This window comes from Carcharhinus amblyrhynchos, chromosome 6 (genome assembly GCF_965287045.1).
Source record: "Carcharhinus amblyrhynchos chromosome 6, sCarAmb.v2.hapA, whole genome shotgun sequence".
Classification (NCBI taxonomy): domain Eukaryota; kingdom Metazoa; phylum Chordata; class Chondrichthyes; order Carcharhiniformes; family Carcharhinidae; genus Carcharhinus; species Carcharhinus amblyrhynchos.
The window spans coordinates 86494264-86513521 of record NC_137329.1 but is presented as its reverse complement, the minus strand read 5'-3'; the positions used below and the strand labels follow the sequence as shown (position 1 = coordinate 86513521).

The following is a 19258-nucleotide window of genomic DNA, read 5'->3' as shown; positions in this document are numbered from 1 at the left end:
GATAATATTCCATACATTACTAATCAGCTTTACTGATTCCAATACATAAGAATATTGAACAGATAATAATATCTCAGACTAGCTAAAGTGTTACATTAGTTGCTTGTCAAAGCTAAGACACTCAGTGCAGTACTGCTTGTGCTGACTTTCTAATGAGAAACACAATCCCCATCTAACTGCTTAGGCTGATGCAAAAGATCCCATGACACATTTTGAAGAAGAGCAAGGGAGTTATCTCCAGTGGCCTCGCCAGTATTTATCCTAAACCAACATAAAGAACAATAGATTATCTTATTGGTCCATTGCTCTCTATGGAGCATAAACTGGCTGCCATGTTTCCAATGTTACATCAGCAATTGCAGTTATTGGCTGTAAAATGCATTGAGATATATATGTACATAAAAGTCTTACTTTGTATGAATTTATTAATGGAAATTATATCTATTTTTAAAAATCAATAGAAAGGACCACCTTCTGCAAATTATTGAAGGGGCTGTGCTCATATGTATGATCACTGCACCATTATGAGAATACCCAAAGAATAAAGGATAAATAGCAATTTGTAAAGATAAAGACATTTTTGAATATTGTGGCACAGCCAATCATTTTAATTATACAGCCACCTTCATATCTATTTGATTGCTCTGTATTTCATGAACAGTACTAAATGAGTAATTCAAGAAAAGCACTCTAAGTTAATGATTGAAAAAAAAGACATATTTGGAAAACAATAGCAGAATTTCATTAAAAAAAACAAGCTTAGCTGGTCTCAATTATATACACATGACTGTCGACAGATGGTGGCAGGTGTAAACAGAAAATTGTACTTGAGTTCCCAAGACAAATTGCTCAATTCTACTAATAGACTTTTTGTAATGCTTTTACATTCTGAAACCCCAGTTTGAGAGAATTGGACACCGTTCCAGTTGTTCCTGGTATTGGAGGTAGGTTGTGAGATATACTTAAAATTTTACACACATTGGCATTGTACAACAACCCATATTTTCAATAAATGCTTTGCATGTGTAAAACTTTAACGTGAAGTAAAGTTCATTGGCATTCAGGAAACTAAAGATCTATAATTTCTCTTTGCCTTTCTAGAGTATCTGTACCGAGCAGGTTGAAACTAAATGAGTGTATCTATGTTTCATTTTGTAGGTAAGCCAAAATAGTAAATTTTCATACCATCATTTAATTAAGCATTTATGAATTTTAGCATTCAAATATTAATTGTGCTGCACAGGTAGTGTTGCAACTGAAACCATATATTCTTATGACAGTATATCTTATACCCACAACTATGAATTATTTTTGAGTTTGACTAAAAATCTTCATTGGCATAACGATCCAAGTGTTGTAGGCACTTGATTACCAAGATTGTGGCAGCCAGTTCAAACACTTGACAAGTTGTTGTTCAAACTTCATAAGGTGAGCTTGATCATCATTTGGGTGAATCTGCAACCCTCTCAGAGGAGAGGAAGAAAAGACCAACGTACTTTCACAGCTTACTTTTCCACTGATAGTAATATCTCGGTTACATTGACCTGGGTGTAATAGGAACATGCAAGATAGCAAATAGTATAATTATTAGGCATAATTGAAATATGAAACAATTCTATAATATAGTGTGCATGTATTAATTCAGTTTTAATACTGTACTGATAGGAAATTTAAAAACAAATTGTATATACATATTTTTCTTGTGCCAGTGATTGATAATATTAACAAAACTCTTCAATCATTTTCAATTTAAACTGTACTGAGAAGTGTAGTATCAAGATGCAGACAAAATGTGCTAAAAATTCAACTGCTAATACAACTTAAGCAGGCTGCAGATCAGGTGATAGAAAAAAGTCTACAGAACAATATTTGAAACAAGAGTTTGTAAAATCAAGTTCTGAAAATTGGTGACTACAGACACCTTACAGAGGCATTGCCTGCAATATGGAGCAAGTGGGTTTTAAAATTCAAAGCACTCACCTACAGAACTGGTTATGTGGAATAAAAGGGAAAATGTCATGTACGCGTTTTCTAATTCCACTGTATATGAGGACAATGATTAGTGTAAGTGATCAACAGGAAAATCATCTTTTAAAGTGCTCCCTTTACTATATGAAATCAAGCTAAAACCAGCTGTGTTGTAATTTCTGTTTCTAATGGAGTGTTAAAACCTCTGTATATAATGGGATCTGGTATTATTGGCTGATAGCATTTATCTATTCGTTCAAGAAATGTGAGCTTTACTGGCTAAGCCAGCATTTATTACCTATCCCTAATTGTCCTTGAAAAGGGAGTGCCAGGATTTTGACCCAACAGTGAAGGAATGGCGATGTATTTTCAATTAGGTTGGTGAATGGCCTGGAGGGGAACTTGTAGGTGGTGGATATCCCATATATATGCTGCCCTTGTCTTTCTAGGTGGTAGTGGTTGTGGGTTTGGAAAGTGCTGCCGAAGGAGCCTCGACGAGTTTCTGTAGTGCATCTTGTAGATGATACACACTGCTGCTACTGTGCATTGATGGTGAATTGGGGTGAAAAAAATATAGACAGAAACATCCAAATGGTACTGAGCTTGTAGGAGTGCTGGGACATCTTAGACAAAATTATGATAGAAGCTCCTTCACCAAACAGCAGATAGTGATTGTGGGGGGGAGGGTCATAATGATAATGGGGAGTAGAAGACCATGACAGCTTCCTCACAGTTTTCCTGCGTAATGGCAGTATCATTTGGCTGAAATGTTGCTTAAAAGGGGTACCGTCAACAAGGAAAAGCATTTGCAAAGCACTTCATTTGTTTGATATATTCATGAGTTAGGGAACAGAATTCTTCCTTCAGCTGTGCAAGAAAAATCAAAATGAAATGTTTGGCTTTGTTAATCATCAAATGGAAGAAATTTGCCCCCTTAATGTTGCAACTTGCATTGAATTTGCATCGTTGCCTTGCAAAAATATTGTCTCTTCTACATGATTTTAGCATAAAATAGTGACAAATTCCAGAAGTAAGATAGAGTTTGGTCATTGAATTCCATTTAGTTACACATTCAAAATGTTTAAATGAAAAACAAATCCCTAAAAATCCAGCTCCACACTAATAAATACAAGTGCTATACTTGAATTAAAGTTGGAGTATCCCTTCTCTTGATCCTTCTTGGAATTATAACTTGTATAGAGGACAGGCACTAACTTACTACAGAACCCACTACCCACTATTCTGTCACCAAATCATGCAATGCAACTTCAGACGCTTGCTCATTTTGTATTTCTTGTTATGTGCTCAACCATGTTTTGCTGATCAGTGGACTGGACACTGGTCTTGACAATTTCTTCATGGTGATCTGAAGTACGATTGTCATTTCAGCTTCTATAATTTATGTCAAGAAAATAATGCATCTGACAGGGAAATGACAAATAAGTGGGAAAATTGCAAATCAAGGCCAATAATAATAAACGCACACTGCAATATCATTAAAACTAGATATTTGCTTTTCAGCTCCCAACTTTCACTGAAAATCATGCATCTTAGTGAGAATCTTGTATTATGGTTTCATATCAAAATGCTTAAAACTATCACATATCACCATTTTACCGAAAAGTTATAGAGTTGGAATTTGTACATATTTACAAATTGATAGGTAGAACTTAAAGGCATTAATGAATTTTAAACTGTTTCATTACATTTATTTGGGTCATTGTTTGTCATTTTATCTGACCCTCTTCCATTAACGGATTTCTATCTTCAACCCTCTTTCTAGAGATTGAAAACTACTTCTCTACAGAGATACATAATTTCTCCCCATTATTTGCTTATTCAATTTTGGAGATGATTTTTCTTTTCCTCCTATCTTTTGAGGTGCCTCTGATGTCTCCATGTGCCACTCACAGTTTGAGAGGATGCGTGACTGTCCACTTCCTAGGACACTGCTGCTAAACTAAATCAAGAAGATTGATATGTCATCTGCCTCTTTTTGGGTGTGAATGCAATCTCTAATTAACAGTTCACGAGGCACCATTTAGTTCAGTTGAGGGCAGGGACTCATTTTGTTCGACTCATTGTACAGGAAGCATAAGGTTAACCTGCTCTTTGCATGATGATGATTCTTGCCATTCTGTGGTGCAGTTTTTATTGTGGCTCCAGTCCACTTCCTTTGATTATTTTACGTTTCATGTTTAAACTTTCACTGTATTTCCTAATAAATAAACTACCCCATGCACACAAATAACCGTGAATTCGTTGATTCTGAAGTCTACCTCTAACTTCTACACTGGTGAAGGAAAAGGAAGGGATACTGCAGCTTTAATAAATACAACAATATTACACCAAATCTTTGCCAATGTTATAACACAAGATCAACACATTTTAGAAGATTAGAGGAACTGTGATTAAACACAAAAAGCAATAGTCTCCAAAGACCTTACATTGGTGCTTTTCTGAGAGACAAGGATATAAATCACAACTTCTGATTCCATAAATATCAATCCTGTAAATTATTGAGAAATATCTTGTATACAATTTTACTTCTCTAACTAACAGCGTCCAAAGAAGGAATTTGTAATGAGATCACCACAATTTAAACCTTCTTTAATTACCCAGTTCTTTTTTGTATTAGATGTTATATTGATGTTGGACACTTTAGGGATTCCAGGATATTTCAGGTTTGTTGGAGTGAACCACTTCAAAAATGACTGAGCAAACACAGTTTGTGGTTGCTGCAGATTTAGTTCAGGGTAGAGAGGGCCACAGATAGGGTGAGCACAGATATTTCATTTCAAAGAATGGATTTGATTTATTTCTGCATGTGAACTATCTCCCATGCTTTAGAAATTGTCATTAAGTGGCTTTGACTCTCTTATGTCAGCTGTTGATAGCTTGATCTGCCTCACACTGGTTGCTTAGTCACCACATGTAGAGGAGTCATCGCTACCAAGATCTTCATTGTCGGTGGGTGTTTCTCCCTTTGCAGCCTTGTTGATGATTCTGAGCCATTGCTGTTTCTGATCATTAGAGTCTGCAGCAAAAGTATGGATGAATCTTGACTGTTTAAGTCTAAAGACATGAGAGCCATCAACGCCCTTCGGATTGTCTTCTATCATGTAGCCAAGAAGAGGAATAGTGGCCAGTGCCTTCACATCCTAGAAAAGGGGCAAGAAAGAAAGCAAATCATTTAGTGAATTGGAATTCCAAAGGATTAATATGTTAACTTGACTACACAATAATTGGAAAACCTTCTATATAATCAAATGCCAGTGACTTGAGTTATCTTTTGGGGGAATATTTATGTTTACCAAGATTAGAGTTGCCAGTTATAATATTTCACCCTTTCAGATTTTTGCAGTCTTAATTGCCTCATCTGGCATACTTGTCTATTTTTAATGGCAGCTTGGAGCAGCTCAATGGGCCGGGAGAATCAGCGGAGGCAGTTTAGTGGTATCCCTGCTGAGCACCATGGCCTCCGCACGTCTCCAGGGACAGGATTTCTGGAGTCGTCAGCTCCGTGCTGGAAATTGGCACTGAGCTGATTTAAATCCCAGTAGTGGGACTGGGATTGAGGTCTCTGGGCTCACTAAAATCTCCCCCCATCCCATCCCCAATTAAGAGTGGTGCACTCCTGTGGGCTTTACAACAACTCCCCACTAACAGGAAACTGGCAATCGATCCCATTGGAGTAAAGGGAAGCCATGGAGGACTCTCCTGTGGTAAGGGGGTACCCCTTGGCCTGGCAGTGACACATGGCTCCTGGCACACTGCCTAAGGGGACCTTGGTGCTGCCCACTGGGCATTGGGTGGTACCAAGAGGGCAGGGCCAGATGGGATGGGACCTATGGCGGTGAACGATGAGGCTGGGGTTTGAGTTCCCACTGCTACTCTGCACAGGGATCAGTGGATTGTGGACAGAGGGAGGGAAGGGGTTGTCGGAGACTGGCAATCTGGGGAGTGGGCAGGGCGGGGGGGGTTAATGTGTGGAGGAGATCGGGGCTGGTCCAGAGAAATCTGGGAGACCAGTGATTGGGGCTGTTGGGTGTGTGGGGGGGGACGGGGTGTGTGGGGGGGACGGGGTGTGTGGGGGGGACGGGGTGGAGTCAGTAAGCCAGCGATGAACGATGTGGAGTCGTGTAGCTAGCCAGTGACTGAGCTGGCCAGCAATTGAGAGGTCAGCAGTGCAGGACTGCTGTGCATGCACCCATCTCCACTATGCCAGATTGGCCCATGCGCAATGGCCCACACAGCACTATGCTGCCGGCCTCTCCTGGGGGAATAGGCCCACTTCCAGATTTTCAGTGTGAATGTTTCTGAGGCACTCACTTTGAAAAATCCCACTAAAAAACAAAAGTGGGAGTGACTCACATTTTTACACAAATTTGGCACTTAGATTTTTGTTTAAATGGAGAATCGCACCCAGGTCCACATAAAAATGAGGTTGGATGGGAACTCAGTGGTATACACAGTAAAAAGTCTGACAACACCAGGTTTTAGTCCAACCTATTTATAAATAGGTTGGACTAAAACCTGGTGTTGTCAGACTTTTTACTGTGTTTACGCCAGTCCAACGCCGGCATACCCACATCATAACTCAGTGGTATGACAGTGCTTCTGTTCCATATATGACATTGGTCATGCTGCTGCTCTGTTTTTAGACAGCAATGTGGAAGAAGGCACACAAAGTGTTCACAACTTCAATAATGCATAGCAATCAAAATACCTCCTCGTCTCTATGTATTAAACAGGTGAGATTCACTGAACTGAATTTTTAAACTTATTCTTTCATGGATGTGAGCATCGTGGGCGAGTCCAGCAATTATTTTCATCCCTAATTGCCCGTGAGAAAAAGTGATGGTAAGCTGCTTGCTTGAGAAGTTTCAGTCCATGTATTGTTAGCAAGGAAGTTACAGGAGTTTGACCCAACGGCAGTGAAGGAAGAATAATATATTTCCAAGTTAGGATGGTGTGTGACTTGGAAGGGAGCCAGCGATTCCTGGTGTTCTCATGCACTGGCTGCCCTTGTTCTGCTAGGTGATAGAGGTTATGAGTTTGGAAGGTGCTGTCGAAGAAACCTTGGTGAGTTGCTGCAGTGCATCTTGTGTACAGTACACACTGCTGCCACTGGGCATTGATAGTGGATTGAATTGACTTACTGTCACATGTATTGGGATACATTGTATGGTATTGTTTCTTGTGAGCTATACAGATAAAACATTATGTCCTTAGGGTAGATAGGGGAAAAGGAAAGGATATGGTGCAGAATATAGCATTGCAGTTACTGATAGGATAAGGAAAAAGATCAGCCTAATACGTGATAGGATCATTCAAAATGTGATGGCAGCAGGGAAGAAACTGTTCTTGAGTCAATAGCAGGATGGAATGAAAATTGAAGGTGGTGGATGGGGTGCCAATCAAATGGCTGCTTTGCCCTGAAAAGTAATTGTAAGCTGCCTTCTTGACTGCTTGCAGTCCATGTGGTGTGGCCAAGCTTCTTGAGTGTTGCTGGAGATGCACTAATCCAGGCAAGGGAAAAATATTCCACACTCCTGACTTCTGCCTTGTAGTTGGTGGACAGACATTGGGGAATCAGGAGGTGATTAACTTGCCACAGGATTCTAGCCTCTGATTTGCTCTTGTAGTTGCAGTATTGACGTGGCTGGTCCATTCAGTTTCTGATCAATGTTAGCACCCAAGATGTCGATGGAGGGGGATTCAGTGATAGTAATGCCGTTAATGGTTAGATCCTCTCTTTGATGGTCTTATCTACCCCATAATCCTCCCCTGAAAATTATTGATCACTGGCCTTATCTTCCCTCCTCCCACCACTCCCCATGGGACATCTTGGCCTTTTCAATGCCTCCTTCATGCCCCACCCTCTTGGCAGTGCCAGGATTCCTGGGGGCAGCGTCAGGGCAATACCCAGCCATGTCCCCAACCACCCAGGGCTATAACAGCCTCCAAGCCCTCTGGTGTGGTCATCATGTCTCATCTCCATTTGTGGAGACCAGTAGTGATTCCTGCCAGTCCCACATCACGATGAGTCCCACATCACGCCATATATTTCACATTCCCGGAAGATTTGGCATCAAGCCGATTTTGCATATGGAAATCTATGTTAATCAATGGTAATCAGATTCATGGATTACATCTACCCGGGCAGTCCGGGAACATTATGAACTGTTTGGCACCCGGTGCGAATCCCATTTTAGGGCTCTCCTGATATTTTCCCAACATAGCAGGATCTGTGCCAGCTGCAACATGGCTGATAAATCATCCCCATATATTTATTTACTGGACCGTAAACACAAACTGACCAAAAACAAATCTAAAATGCTCAATTTATCATTTTAATTATTTTTCAGCAAAACTGCACCTGTCTTCCATGTAAACAACTCTGTCTACTTTAGGATACGAATGGAAAAAATGAGTGCTGTCCTAAGGGGAGGGTGCTAAATTGGGGAAAGGCTAGATACAGCCGGATTAGGCAGGAGCTTAGGGATACAGACTGGGATAGGCTGTTGGAAGGCAAGACCACGTTAGGCATGTGGGAGTCTTTCAATGGAAAACTGCAATGGGTGCAGGAAAGGCATGTGCAGGTTAGGAGGAAGAATGGGAAAGGTAGGATTAGAGAGCCGTGGATTACTAGAGATATAGAAGACCTGGTTAGGAAGAAACGAGAGGCGTATGTCAGATCTAAGCAGCTGGGAACGGAGAGAGCGTTGGAGGAATACAGAGAGAGTAGGAGGGATCTCAAAAGGGGAGTTAGGAGAGCAAAAAGGGGGCATGAGATGGCTTTGGCAGGTAGGATTAAGGAGAATCCAAAGGCGTTTTACTCCTATCTTAGGAGCAAAAGGGTGGCTAGGGGTAAAATCGGTCCTCTCGGGGACAGACGAGGGGAATTGCGCTTAGAGGCAGAGGGAATGGGGGAGATCTTGGACGAATACTTTGTGTCGGTATTCCCGAAGGAGAGGGGCTTGATGTCTAGTATGGTCATTGAGGGAGTGGTAGACCAATTGAAGGATCTATCGATTACAAGGGAAGAAGTGTTTGGGCTTTTAGGTAGCATTGAAATCGATAAATCTCCGGGGCCCGATGGCATTTATCCCAGGCTGCTTAGGGAGGCGAGAGATGAAATTGCTGGGCCTCTGATGCAAATTTTTGTCTCTTCTTTGGACACAGGTGAGGTCCCAGAGGACTGGAGGATAGCGAACGTGGTACCGTTGTTTAAAAAGGGTAGCAGGGATAACCCAGGTAACTATAGGCCAGTGAGTTTAACGTCAGTGGTAGGTAAGTTGATGGAGAGGATTCTTAGGGATAGGATGTATGAACACTTAGAGCGTTGCGATCTGATTAAGGATACACAGCATGGCTTTGTAAAGGGGAAGTCTTGCCTTACGAATCTGGTAGAATTTTTTGAGGAGGTGACAAAAACGGTCGACGAAGGACGAGCCGTTGATGTCGTCTATATGGACTTCTGTAAGGCGTTTGACAAAGTCCCTCATGGTAGGTTGGTAGAGAAGATTAAAGCTGGGATACGTGGCCAGGTATCTAGATGGGTAGAGAACTGGCTTGCAAAGAGGAGTCAGAGAGTAGTAGTGGAGGGGTCCTTTTCTAGCTGGAGGTCTGTCACTAGTGGTGTGCCACAGGGCTCAGTACTGGGACCTCTTCTCTTTGTAGTATATATAAATGATTTGGAAGAGGGAGTAGGTGGTGTGATCAGCAAATTTGCTGATGACACCAAGATGGCTGGATTGGCGGGCAGTGAGGAACAGTGTCTGGCAATACAATGGGATATTGATAGGCTGGTATATTGGGCAGATACATGGCAAATGGAGTTTAATCCGGATAAATGTGAGGTGGTGCATTTTGGCTGGAATAATGTGGGGGGGAGTGATATGATAAAGAGTAAGCCCATAAGGAGTATAGAATCGCAGCGAGACCTGGGGGTGCAAGTGCACAAGTCTTCGAAGGTGGCAGTGCAAGTGGAGAGTGTGGTGAAGAAAGCCTATGGTATGTTAGCTTTTATAGGAAGGGGTATAGAATATAAGAGCTGGAGTCTAATGTTGCAGTTGTACAGAACGTTGGTTAGGCCGCATTTAAAGTACTGCGTCCAGTTCTGGTCACCTTACTACCAGAAGGACGTGGAGACTCTGGAGAGAGTGCAGAGGAGGTTTACCAGGATGTTGCCTGGTATGGAAGGACTGGGGTATGAGGAAAGATTGAATAAATTGGCGCTCTTTTCCCTTGAAAGACGGCGACTGAGGGGGGATCTAATAGAGGTATATAAGATTATGAAGGGTATAGATAGAGTAAACAGTGGTAAGCTATTTCCTATGATAGAGACACACAGGACAAGGGGCCATGGGCTTAAGGTGAGGGGGGAGAAGTATAACACAGATATTAGAGGGAGGTTTTTCCACACAGAGGGTAGTGGGGGTATGGAATGCTCTGCCAAGTAAGGTGGTGGAGGCAAACATGCTAGAGTTGTTTAAGAGTAACTTAGACAGGCACATGAGTGTGTTGGAGATGGGTGGATATAGGAGATTGTTTTAAATAAGGGTCATTAGCATTGGGGCGTCCCTGGTAAGGTAACTGGATATGGTGCAATAATAATTTTTTTTTTCTCTTTTTCATTCACAGGTTTTAAGTCGGTCCGCCTTGTGTCCAACGAGGGGCATACACACGATGGGTCGTACTTGGGCTGCTCTTGGTTGTTCGAGATTGGCCTAGTGCTTCATGTCGTTAGTGTGTGCTTAAACTGGACCAGATACTGGGCAAGACGACAGCTCAGTGACTATCACTGATTGCTGTGCAGACACATGGATTTGGGCCAGTGTCTGTGGGAGTTTGCGCATTCTCCCCGTGCTTGCGTGGGTTTTCTCCGGGTGCTCTGGTTTCCTCCCACACCCCAAAGATGTGCTATTAGGCTGACGGGCAGTAATAAATTGTCCCTAGATTAGTTTCCCTCAATATGGATGGCCGTAAAACATTAGATAAGGGTCATGGGTGGAGGGGGGGACTGGTGGTGTTAAGATGGCGGCGCGGGCTCGTTGGGCCGAAGGGCCTGTTTCCTGGGCTGTTTTTGTTCTTTGTATATCATTCGCTGAAATTTAAAGTGTACAATTCAATATGAGAATGATTAGATAGGTGACCTATTTTCAGGCCTTAGTGACCAAATCACCCTCAAGGTGGTGGTCAAGAAGAATCCTACAGTGCGGAAGGAGGTCATTCAGCCCATTGTGTCTGCACCGACCACAATTCCACCCAGGCCCTATACCCATAACCCCATGCATTTACCCTAGCTAGTCTCCCTGACACTAATGGGCAATTTTAGCCTGTCCAATCCACCTAACCTGCACATCTTTGGACTGTAGAAGGAAACTGGAGCACCCAGAGGAAACCCAGCAGACACAGGGAGAATGTGCAAATTCCACACAATGATCCAAGCCGGGAATCGAACCCGGGTCTCTGAAGTTGCAAGGCAGAAGTGCTAACCATGTGCCATCCTTGAACACCTGAACACAAAAAGGAGCCAAAATTATGCACACACGTAACCCTTTCACAAGGTACTTCTCTGCTAATATAGATTGTAGCCAGGAGCACTGGTAAAAGCCTGCAGGTTAGCACAGTTAACAACATTATTTCTTAAGGACCAAAATTCATACCTGAGGTGCTCCATACATATAAAGAACCAATCCCTCATTCTTTGGCACCACACACCAGACTTTCTGCCAGGGCTTAGCCGGTTTCTCCAAATAGTGAAGAAAGTCACAGATGATGCAATTTTCTGAGACCTCAGCAGCCTCAATCTGAAAAGTGGAAGGATGGACAGACTTCTAAAAGAAGAAGATTTAAATCATTTGCTCCATAAAACAAGGTGCAATTATCATTAATAAATGAATGGTGACAAAAGCATCAATGACCCCTGTATTGTAACAGGGCGGAATTTTACGGCCTCGCTCGGATGAACTGGAAATTCCTGCCGAGGTCAAAGGAGATTCCCATTGTCGAACCCTCGCCAGTACCAATTCTGTGGAGGATGAGGTGGTAGAGTTCCAGCCATTAGGTTACTGACTTAGTAATTCAGAGGCCTGAACTAATGATCCGGAGATGAGTTCAAATCTCACCCTGGTAACTGGAGAATTTAAATTTAATTAATTAAACCTGGAATGAAAAGTTGCTATCAATAATGGTGATAACTAGCTGCACACACACATCCTGTCACACTTAAAAAAAGTTATAGCTCCTACCTCAAGAATTCCTTTCTTCTTTTTATCGTCCTTCTCCTCACTATCAGTTTTTCCTGTTAGTATGATATAACAATCTTTACATACTTTGCAGAGCTTGTTGCCATCATACGCTAGGCTTGCTTTGTAATCGGAACACTTCCAGCATACAACCTAAAAAAAAGACAAGACACATTTAAACAGATGGGACAGACGGTGCTGAAAATGCCATTATTTATGTAGCCTCCTGTTCACCAGCCAGCCTGAGGAAGATAAATAACAGCAGGTTATAGCAGCAGCTGCAACTTATAGACAACAAAATATCAGGTAAGTGCAATCTTTTAATATGAAATGTATTATTTTAATTTTTAATAGTTTTTTGTGTATCTCTTGATTTGCTATTACCGGCTACAAACTGATTGTCAATTTACATCCATCCTACTTCCTCAGCTTCTACTGACATCATTCGGCCATTATTGTGGTCTGTGTTGAGTGCAAAGTTCTTTTAAGAAAGCTGCATTAGATGTTTCTTTCTCCACTTGTTCCTAACTATTGTCACAATGTGGTGAGGAGCAGGTGACCATTAGATTGATTGATTTCTTGGATGAGAGAGTTGTCCTAGAAAGGAAGAGTGAGTTGAATCTATATCCTGTAGGGTTTAGAGGATTGGGAGATGATTTCATTAAAATATCTAGGGCTACAAATTCGTAATGGCACATTTTTAAATGTGACTTGCCTGTGTTCATTGCCATTGAGGCAGGCAGCATACAAATTTGATGCTGCCTCCTTGATTGTAGCATTTGAAAGGTCTAAGCGGGGCATTGTTAACCACCTAAACACTCAGCAGGAACCAAGGAGTATTGTCCTTACCTGCCACAGTTCAAGCAAGCTGGTTCTCAGGGTGGGGGTAGTGATAATGCAATAATGACAATGATAATAATAACAATGCAAAACACAAGGGAAATTATAATCACTTGTGCTTCTGTAGAGTCCACTCCAGGGATACTATGTCCAATTTTGCACCCTCGTGTTCTGAGAGGACTTAAGAGGCTAGATGCTGAGAGGTGGTTATCACTGGCTATAATCTAGAACTGAGGTTCATAATCTCAGGATAAGGCCAGTTAGGACTGCGATGAGACATTTCTTCAAAGGGTTGTTAATCTTTAGAGTTTTTTGCTCAAGAAGGTTGTTGGAGCTTAATTACTGAAAATGTTCAAGACTGAGTCTGATTTGATTCACTCACTGTTCAAAAACCAATAATGAAAAGACTGGTCAAGAGAGCAGAATTGATATATAAGTTCAGCCTTGGTCTTACTGAACAAAAGAGCAAGCTTGAGGGGGTCTACCTCTATTTTGTCTGTTCTTAGCCCATAGGGGTGGAATATAGGGGATCCGCAGGGATGATCTTTTGATCCTTATGATATTGAGCCAAGGATAAATCATTTCTAGAATCAAATTAAGATTGGATCAGCTTGAATGTACATAGGATGATAAAATGCCTACAATGCAGAAGAGGCCATTCAGCCCATCGAGTCTGCACCAACTCTCTGAAAGAGTATCTTACCCAGGCCCTCTCACCCACCCTATCCCTGTAACCCCACATATAATTCATCTAACCTACTCATCTTGGGAACTTGGGAACATTGCCAATACTCCTAACCTGCACATCTTTGGCTTGTGGGAGGAAACTGGATCATCCTGAGGAAACCCACACAGACACATGGAGAATGTGCAAAGTCCACACAGTCACTCAAGGCTGGAATTGAATGCGAGTCCCTGGCACTGTGAGGCAGCAGTACTAACCACTGTGCCACCATGTTGTCCATGTTGGGTGAATGATGGTTGAATGACAAAGAATTCTCCTCTCCTAATAAAAACAGTGCATTTTCCAACTTACTGCAGGTATTGAAAGATCCAACATTTACAAACATACGTGCACTTTGAATCACCCATTCCACTTACATATCCACAAGCACGGCAATGATGTCTCCGCCTAGTCAGTGCATTGAAGGGTTCCTTACATTTCATACATAAAGTAACTTCATTGTCACGAATCCACCTTGGTGCTCTCATTCCCAGTTCTGCAGACTTTAGATAGATGGAGAAAGAAGAAAAAGGTCATTTGAAATAAAGAGGTGGCAGTACCAGTCAAACAGTGCACGAACCTTTATAAATATTGTTTAAATGGCACTGGGGGGAGCTTAGGTTTATAATCAGCATTTTGGTTTCTCAAGATTTGCCTTGAGACGCATTAAAGATATAAAAACTATGGGGGGTGGGCGGTGATTTTCAGCCTACGTTTACTATGAGTGAACGGCGATGTGAGCTGAAAATCCAGAGAGAATTGGGAAATGTGATTCTCTCTGGAATGATTGTGTTCCATGATTTTAACCGCACTTTGCCGTTTTGCAAACGATCCCAAACAATTTTTCTTAAATACTGAAGCCTCGCAGTGATATGGAAGTCAGGGGAAAAACACCACCGATAACAGCTTGATTAAATGTGTTCTTCATTGTGTGTTTCATCTAATTCGGCAGAAAAGTTCAAATAATATGCACAGTGAATTACAGAATGTAGCAGAATTTACCGAAACTTCCAAATTCTGCTCCTCTCCTTCCTTAGCTATTGCGGATCTGAATGTTTCATTCTTCTGATTAAAATCTTGTATTGTGTTCTTTATAGCCTTGCAAGGAGAACAAGACAAAAAAAAAGGTATTACTCTAAAGATCAGAGCACAGTACTGACCAAGCCGCAAAGATTAACCAACCAAAAATGCAGCTTCCCAATGAGTACATAGGTTAATTCGACACATGGAGTTGTACAGAGCCATACAGAGCAGTTGGTGTAGAGTTATTTGATCTTGGTGCTGGGGACTAATTAACCAATGTGTACCATTTGATTATTTTTTCCAAATTTCTCAGCCTTGCAGTCTAAAGAAGGTTTACAGAGATCACAAACTATTTACAAATACCATTGTACCAAAAATACTCTTAAGTTCTGTGCTTCAAAACTATAGATTATTTTTTAAATTCTGGATCATGGACAATATATTTTCCTTTATATTCAGCAACGATCATACAATAATCTATGAAACACTTCATTCCTCAAGGCAAAATAGTCAGTTATTTTCCCTCAGATATAAAAGACCTCTATACTACTACTACACTGGAAAATATAAGAAATAGCTCAGTCAATTAGCTCAGATGGCTAGTGTGTGATTCAGAATAATGTTAACCGTGTGGGTTCGATTTCTGTTCCAGCTGAGGTACATTTGCGACCTGCTTCCTCACCCTGTCCCGAGAATGGAAGGCAACAGCAAGCCACCACTGACAAACAAATTGCCAAGAACAGTTCAGGATGAAGAATTAGCAGCCAAGCTCCTGTCTTTAGGTGGAGCACACATGAACGACTGAATGAATACAAATATGTGATTAACTTCTTGCATTATCAACCAGCTGGATAACACCTAAACTCTACTGTTGTAAAACTTGTGACTGTCTTTCGAAATATCTCCTTTAATCGTACTAAGAAATGTAAATGAGGTAAGAAGTCTTCATGTACAAAAACAAATCCTTTACTAATGGAAGAAAGATTTGTGTCTTGGGGAGTGCTAGAACTGAAAACTGCAGCATTACCAGTCAGGATCAGGATGGAGTTACTGTTCTGAGCCACTCAGTACTACACAGCCAGAAAGAAAGTTCAAAATTAGTGACCCAGTCCACAAGAAGAACTTCAGGGATGGCCTCAGTTCAGTCTCCGGATCATAACAGAGAAAATAGAGCCCGTGTTTTCAAAGGTGCAAGTGCAGGCCAAATTGTCAGGAAACACCTGGACTATCTCTGGATTAGGGAGTCTGTGTCAGTGCAAGCCTCATTACCAGCCATGGGGATGACCAATGCCAGTGTTGAGCCTAGACTGGAAGTCGACCCGATGCCTGCCCTCCGGGTGATGAGGACATGGATTCCGAGACAGAAGCAGAAGAGACTGGCGTCTCAACTGTAGCAAGTCCCCAGGAAGAACAAGCATCAGTGGCTTTTCAACACTTCTTTCAGAAGCAAAGGTCTCCAATCCACTGCGCACCCCGTGATCTGTCCTGCCTCCAATCGACCACAGGTCAATTGCCAAGCAGCAGAAAAGACCCCCACCCACCCCGTGGAGGGGAAGAAACAGACTTGAAATGGTCACAGGGGATTGTCATTAGATGTCACTGTGAGTCTCATAGAATACGAGTTTCCCTGTTAGGTGAACAGAAGCTTGCCCAATTGAGAAGGAGCAGCTGGGCATTTAAAACCAGTTGGTTTCACTCAGTCTGGCAGTCGAATGATCCGGGGCTGACCTGTACACTGTTGAATGGCATCCAAGACTCACTGTAAATAAAGGATGATTGGTGACAGAAGACTGTCATCAGTAAGGTTATTATAGGCCCCTATGACGTGAACACAAAAGCTAAGTTTTAACAATCTGTAAATGTTACTTTGGAAAAGATATTAGAAAAATTAGAATTGCTAACTGAAGAAAGGTCAAGATCCAGTTATCTATTTCATCTTCTCTCATCCAAGTGGTCACAAGACACAGCAATAATCAAATTGTTGATTAAACATTGCATTTAATCTCGATCAACTAATCTACAATAGACCCAAATAAGGCATGGTAAAACCTTGGCAGTGGAGAGCTTTGAAAATCATAGTTCCAAGGTCACTGAGTAAAATGTTTAATATCTTGCTTACAAGGAAATAATGACTCCCTGTAACATTTGAGAATGTATTTAATTCCTGATTTAGATCACTATTAAAATAAGAGATGCAATGTGAACAGTTCTTACCTTTATCCATTCCTCTTTGTCCTGGTCAGAGCTGGAATGAAACAATAGAATCAGAAACACTCCAGAGTACTCACTGATGGGGAAAGCTTCCTTCATTGCAATAATATAATCAAATATAAATGTAGTCCCTTTTAGATGATTTTATTATTATTCTCACAAAGTTGGCAGAAATCTGCCCCCTGGGGTGCTGACAAATAGTCATACTCATTGTACAGTTCCTTCAAGTATCTAGCCAGACGCATTGCATTGTTTTCTGTTCCAAACACACAATTTACATTTGTATGAGGTTTAAAAATGTGTCATTTTTTTTACCTCATCCTTAAAGTTACAAGGCTAATGCTCAGAGTGGACCAGACAAACCCAATTCCATTCCTTGCTTGCTCCAAAAACCAAATTCAAAATCCAACTGAATCCAATTCAAGGTCTCCACAAGGGAGGCAAACAAGACCCAAGCTGACAAGATAAGGCACTGCAACCCATTCTGGGCTTTATCTGATGATCGATCTTAGCCAAAAGGCCAAGAAATGATATAATGCATCAAATACATTTTGTATTTTGTGGTGCTCATTACATCCCTGCAATAGCCTTGGAAGACATTCCATTCCACATTTTAATTCAAACGCACATTCTTCATCCAATGGCATAAAGGCTATTTTTCTCTGTCAGAAATTATTCTTCTCTTTAAATCTTTTGACTCGTGTTTAAAATTAATTTTGAAAATTTAGTGTTTGTTAGTTCTCACATTTGTGCATGTGTGTACACAGTAAATACATTTTTTAAAAAAATCACACATATACTCACATTATTAAAAAAAACTTCAAATAATGGAAATTCTAAATTAAGTCAGAAAACGTTGGAAAAACTCAGCAAATCTGGTAGCATCAGTGATGAAAGGAAAAGTGCTCTTGTATTAATTTTGGCGAGTCTCAACTGAGGTGGAGGACAAGGTAACCCAAAGGTTAGGGAGGGTGAAATACCAACCAGAATGCCTGCGCACTATTCCCCCATTGGCCCAACTAGTTATTGTGGGCAAAACGATTCCCAGATATCAGCAAAAGTTGATAGTCGGTGGGTAAATTGGCATTCATGCTACCAGTAGAAATGGTGGCTTTCTCTGTTGTATTGTTTGGGCTTTAGAAAAAGAAACAGGAAGGGGCAGGTCTCAGGACATCATGCTGGTGAGGGGTGGCATCTAATTGAGCATACCCTGCCAGTAAGTTAGTTTTTCAATGAGCTGGGTGCCATTTTTAAAGGCCACCCCAGTGCACAATAGTTCACCACGAACACCACCCCCCAGTGACCCACATAGCCCCCCTTGTCAGGTCCCCTGGACACTGCCCAGACAGTGTCAGGCATGACCCTCTTCCTGAGCGACGCACTCACTTGAGCTCCTTTGGGATGTCTACTCGCCAGGTGCACATTGTGGGAGACTAGTCAAGTTTCACACCAGTTTGCCCTCACGCCAATGTGAATGGATTTTCTTATGGCAGGGGGACGATTCAGAGCCTGATAATTATATGTAAATTTCTGGTAATGATGTTTAATGTGCTATGCCACAGGTGAGGAAAAGGGACATGGTTACATTTGCATGAAACACGATTTGGACATCAAAAAACCAGTGAACCTGCCTGATGAAAATTCTGGCCTGTGTTTGTGTAGAGAAGAAAATAATCATGCCAGTCTGTGCTTTCACAATGCCAGTTCATTATCACGGTTGTAGCATGCGGTCAGTCCTAGTCTTGCTGTTGAGCGAGCATATGCCTCTGCAGGTAGGCCAAAATGAAAAATCTGCCTTCAGCAAATTTTCAAAAAAGCACAAGTACTCTTCGTATCCTTTGGGTGGAGCTAGAGATCATTGTATGATCGAAATCAACTTGTCTCTGCCCAGACTCACATCCTGCCAGAAAACCTTTGTAAGGAGAAGGGAATTATTATTTGAAGCACTTCCAACAAGTGCATGCCAACAAACGATGGCCATGAAATTCAATAATGCCCAAAACCAGGTGTAGGACGATGGTGCAGTTATTACCAGCTATTCACCCAACACATAAACACATTGCACCACACTCATTGATACATTTCCTTCCTTTTTTTGCAGGGCAAAGTGGCATACAGCCAGAGACCACAGGCATGGGGGTGGACATGGCCTTTACCTCTATGAGGGAGATGGTGCATACCATTCTTAGAACAGCCATTCCTCAGGCTGTGGGCAATTGATGAGGCTGGAGTAATA

General features: G+C 41.6%; 1 protein-coding gene across 8 annotated transcripts in view; it reads right to left on the bottom strand.

Annotated features, from left to right (window-relative positions):
* Positions 1-481: 481 nt before the first annotated feature.
* LOC145344070 (FYVE, RhoGEF and PH domain-containing protein 4-like) overlaps positions 482-19258 on the bottom strand; it is a 252417-nt gene continuing 233640 nt past the window's right edge. For all 8 annotated transcript variants that reach the window (XM_080190864.1, XM_080190865.1, XM_080190868.1 and 5 more), the window contains 6 exons: positions 17026-17056; positions 14791-14886; positions 14166-14291; positions 12228-12377; positions 11643-11786; positions 482-5129 (listed from right to left, as the gene is read on the bottom strand). In XM_080190864.1, the coding sequence (XP_080046990.1) occupies positions 4890-5129; positions 11643-11786; positions 12228-12377; positions 14166-14291; positions 14791-14886; positions 17026-17056 (787 nt within the window). In that variant the 3' untranslated portion in view covers positions 482-4889. The remainder of the gene's footprint in view (positions 5130-11642; positions 11787-12227; positions 12378-14165; positions 14292-14790; positions 14887-17025; positions 17057-19258) is intronic.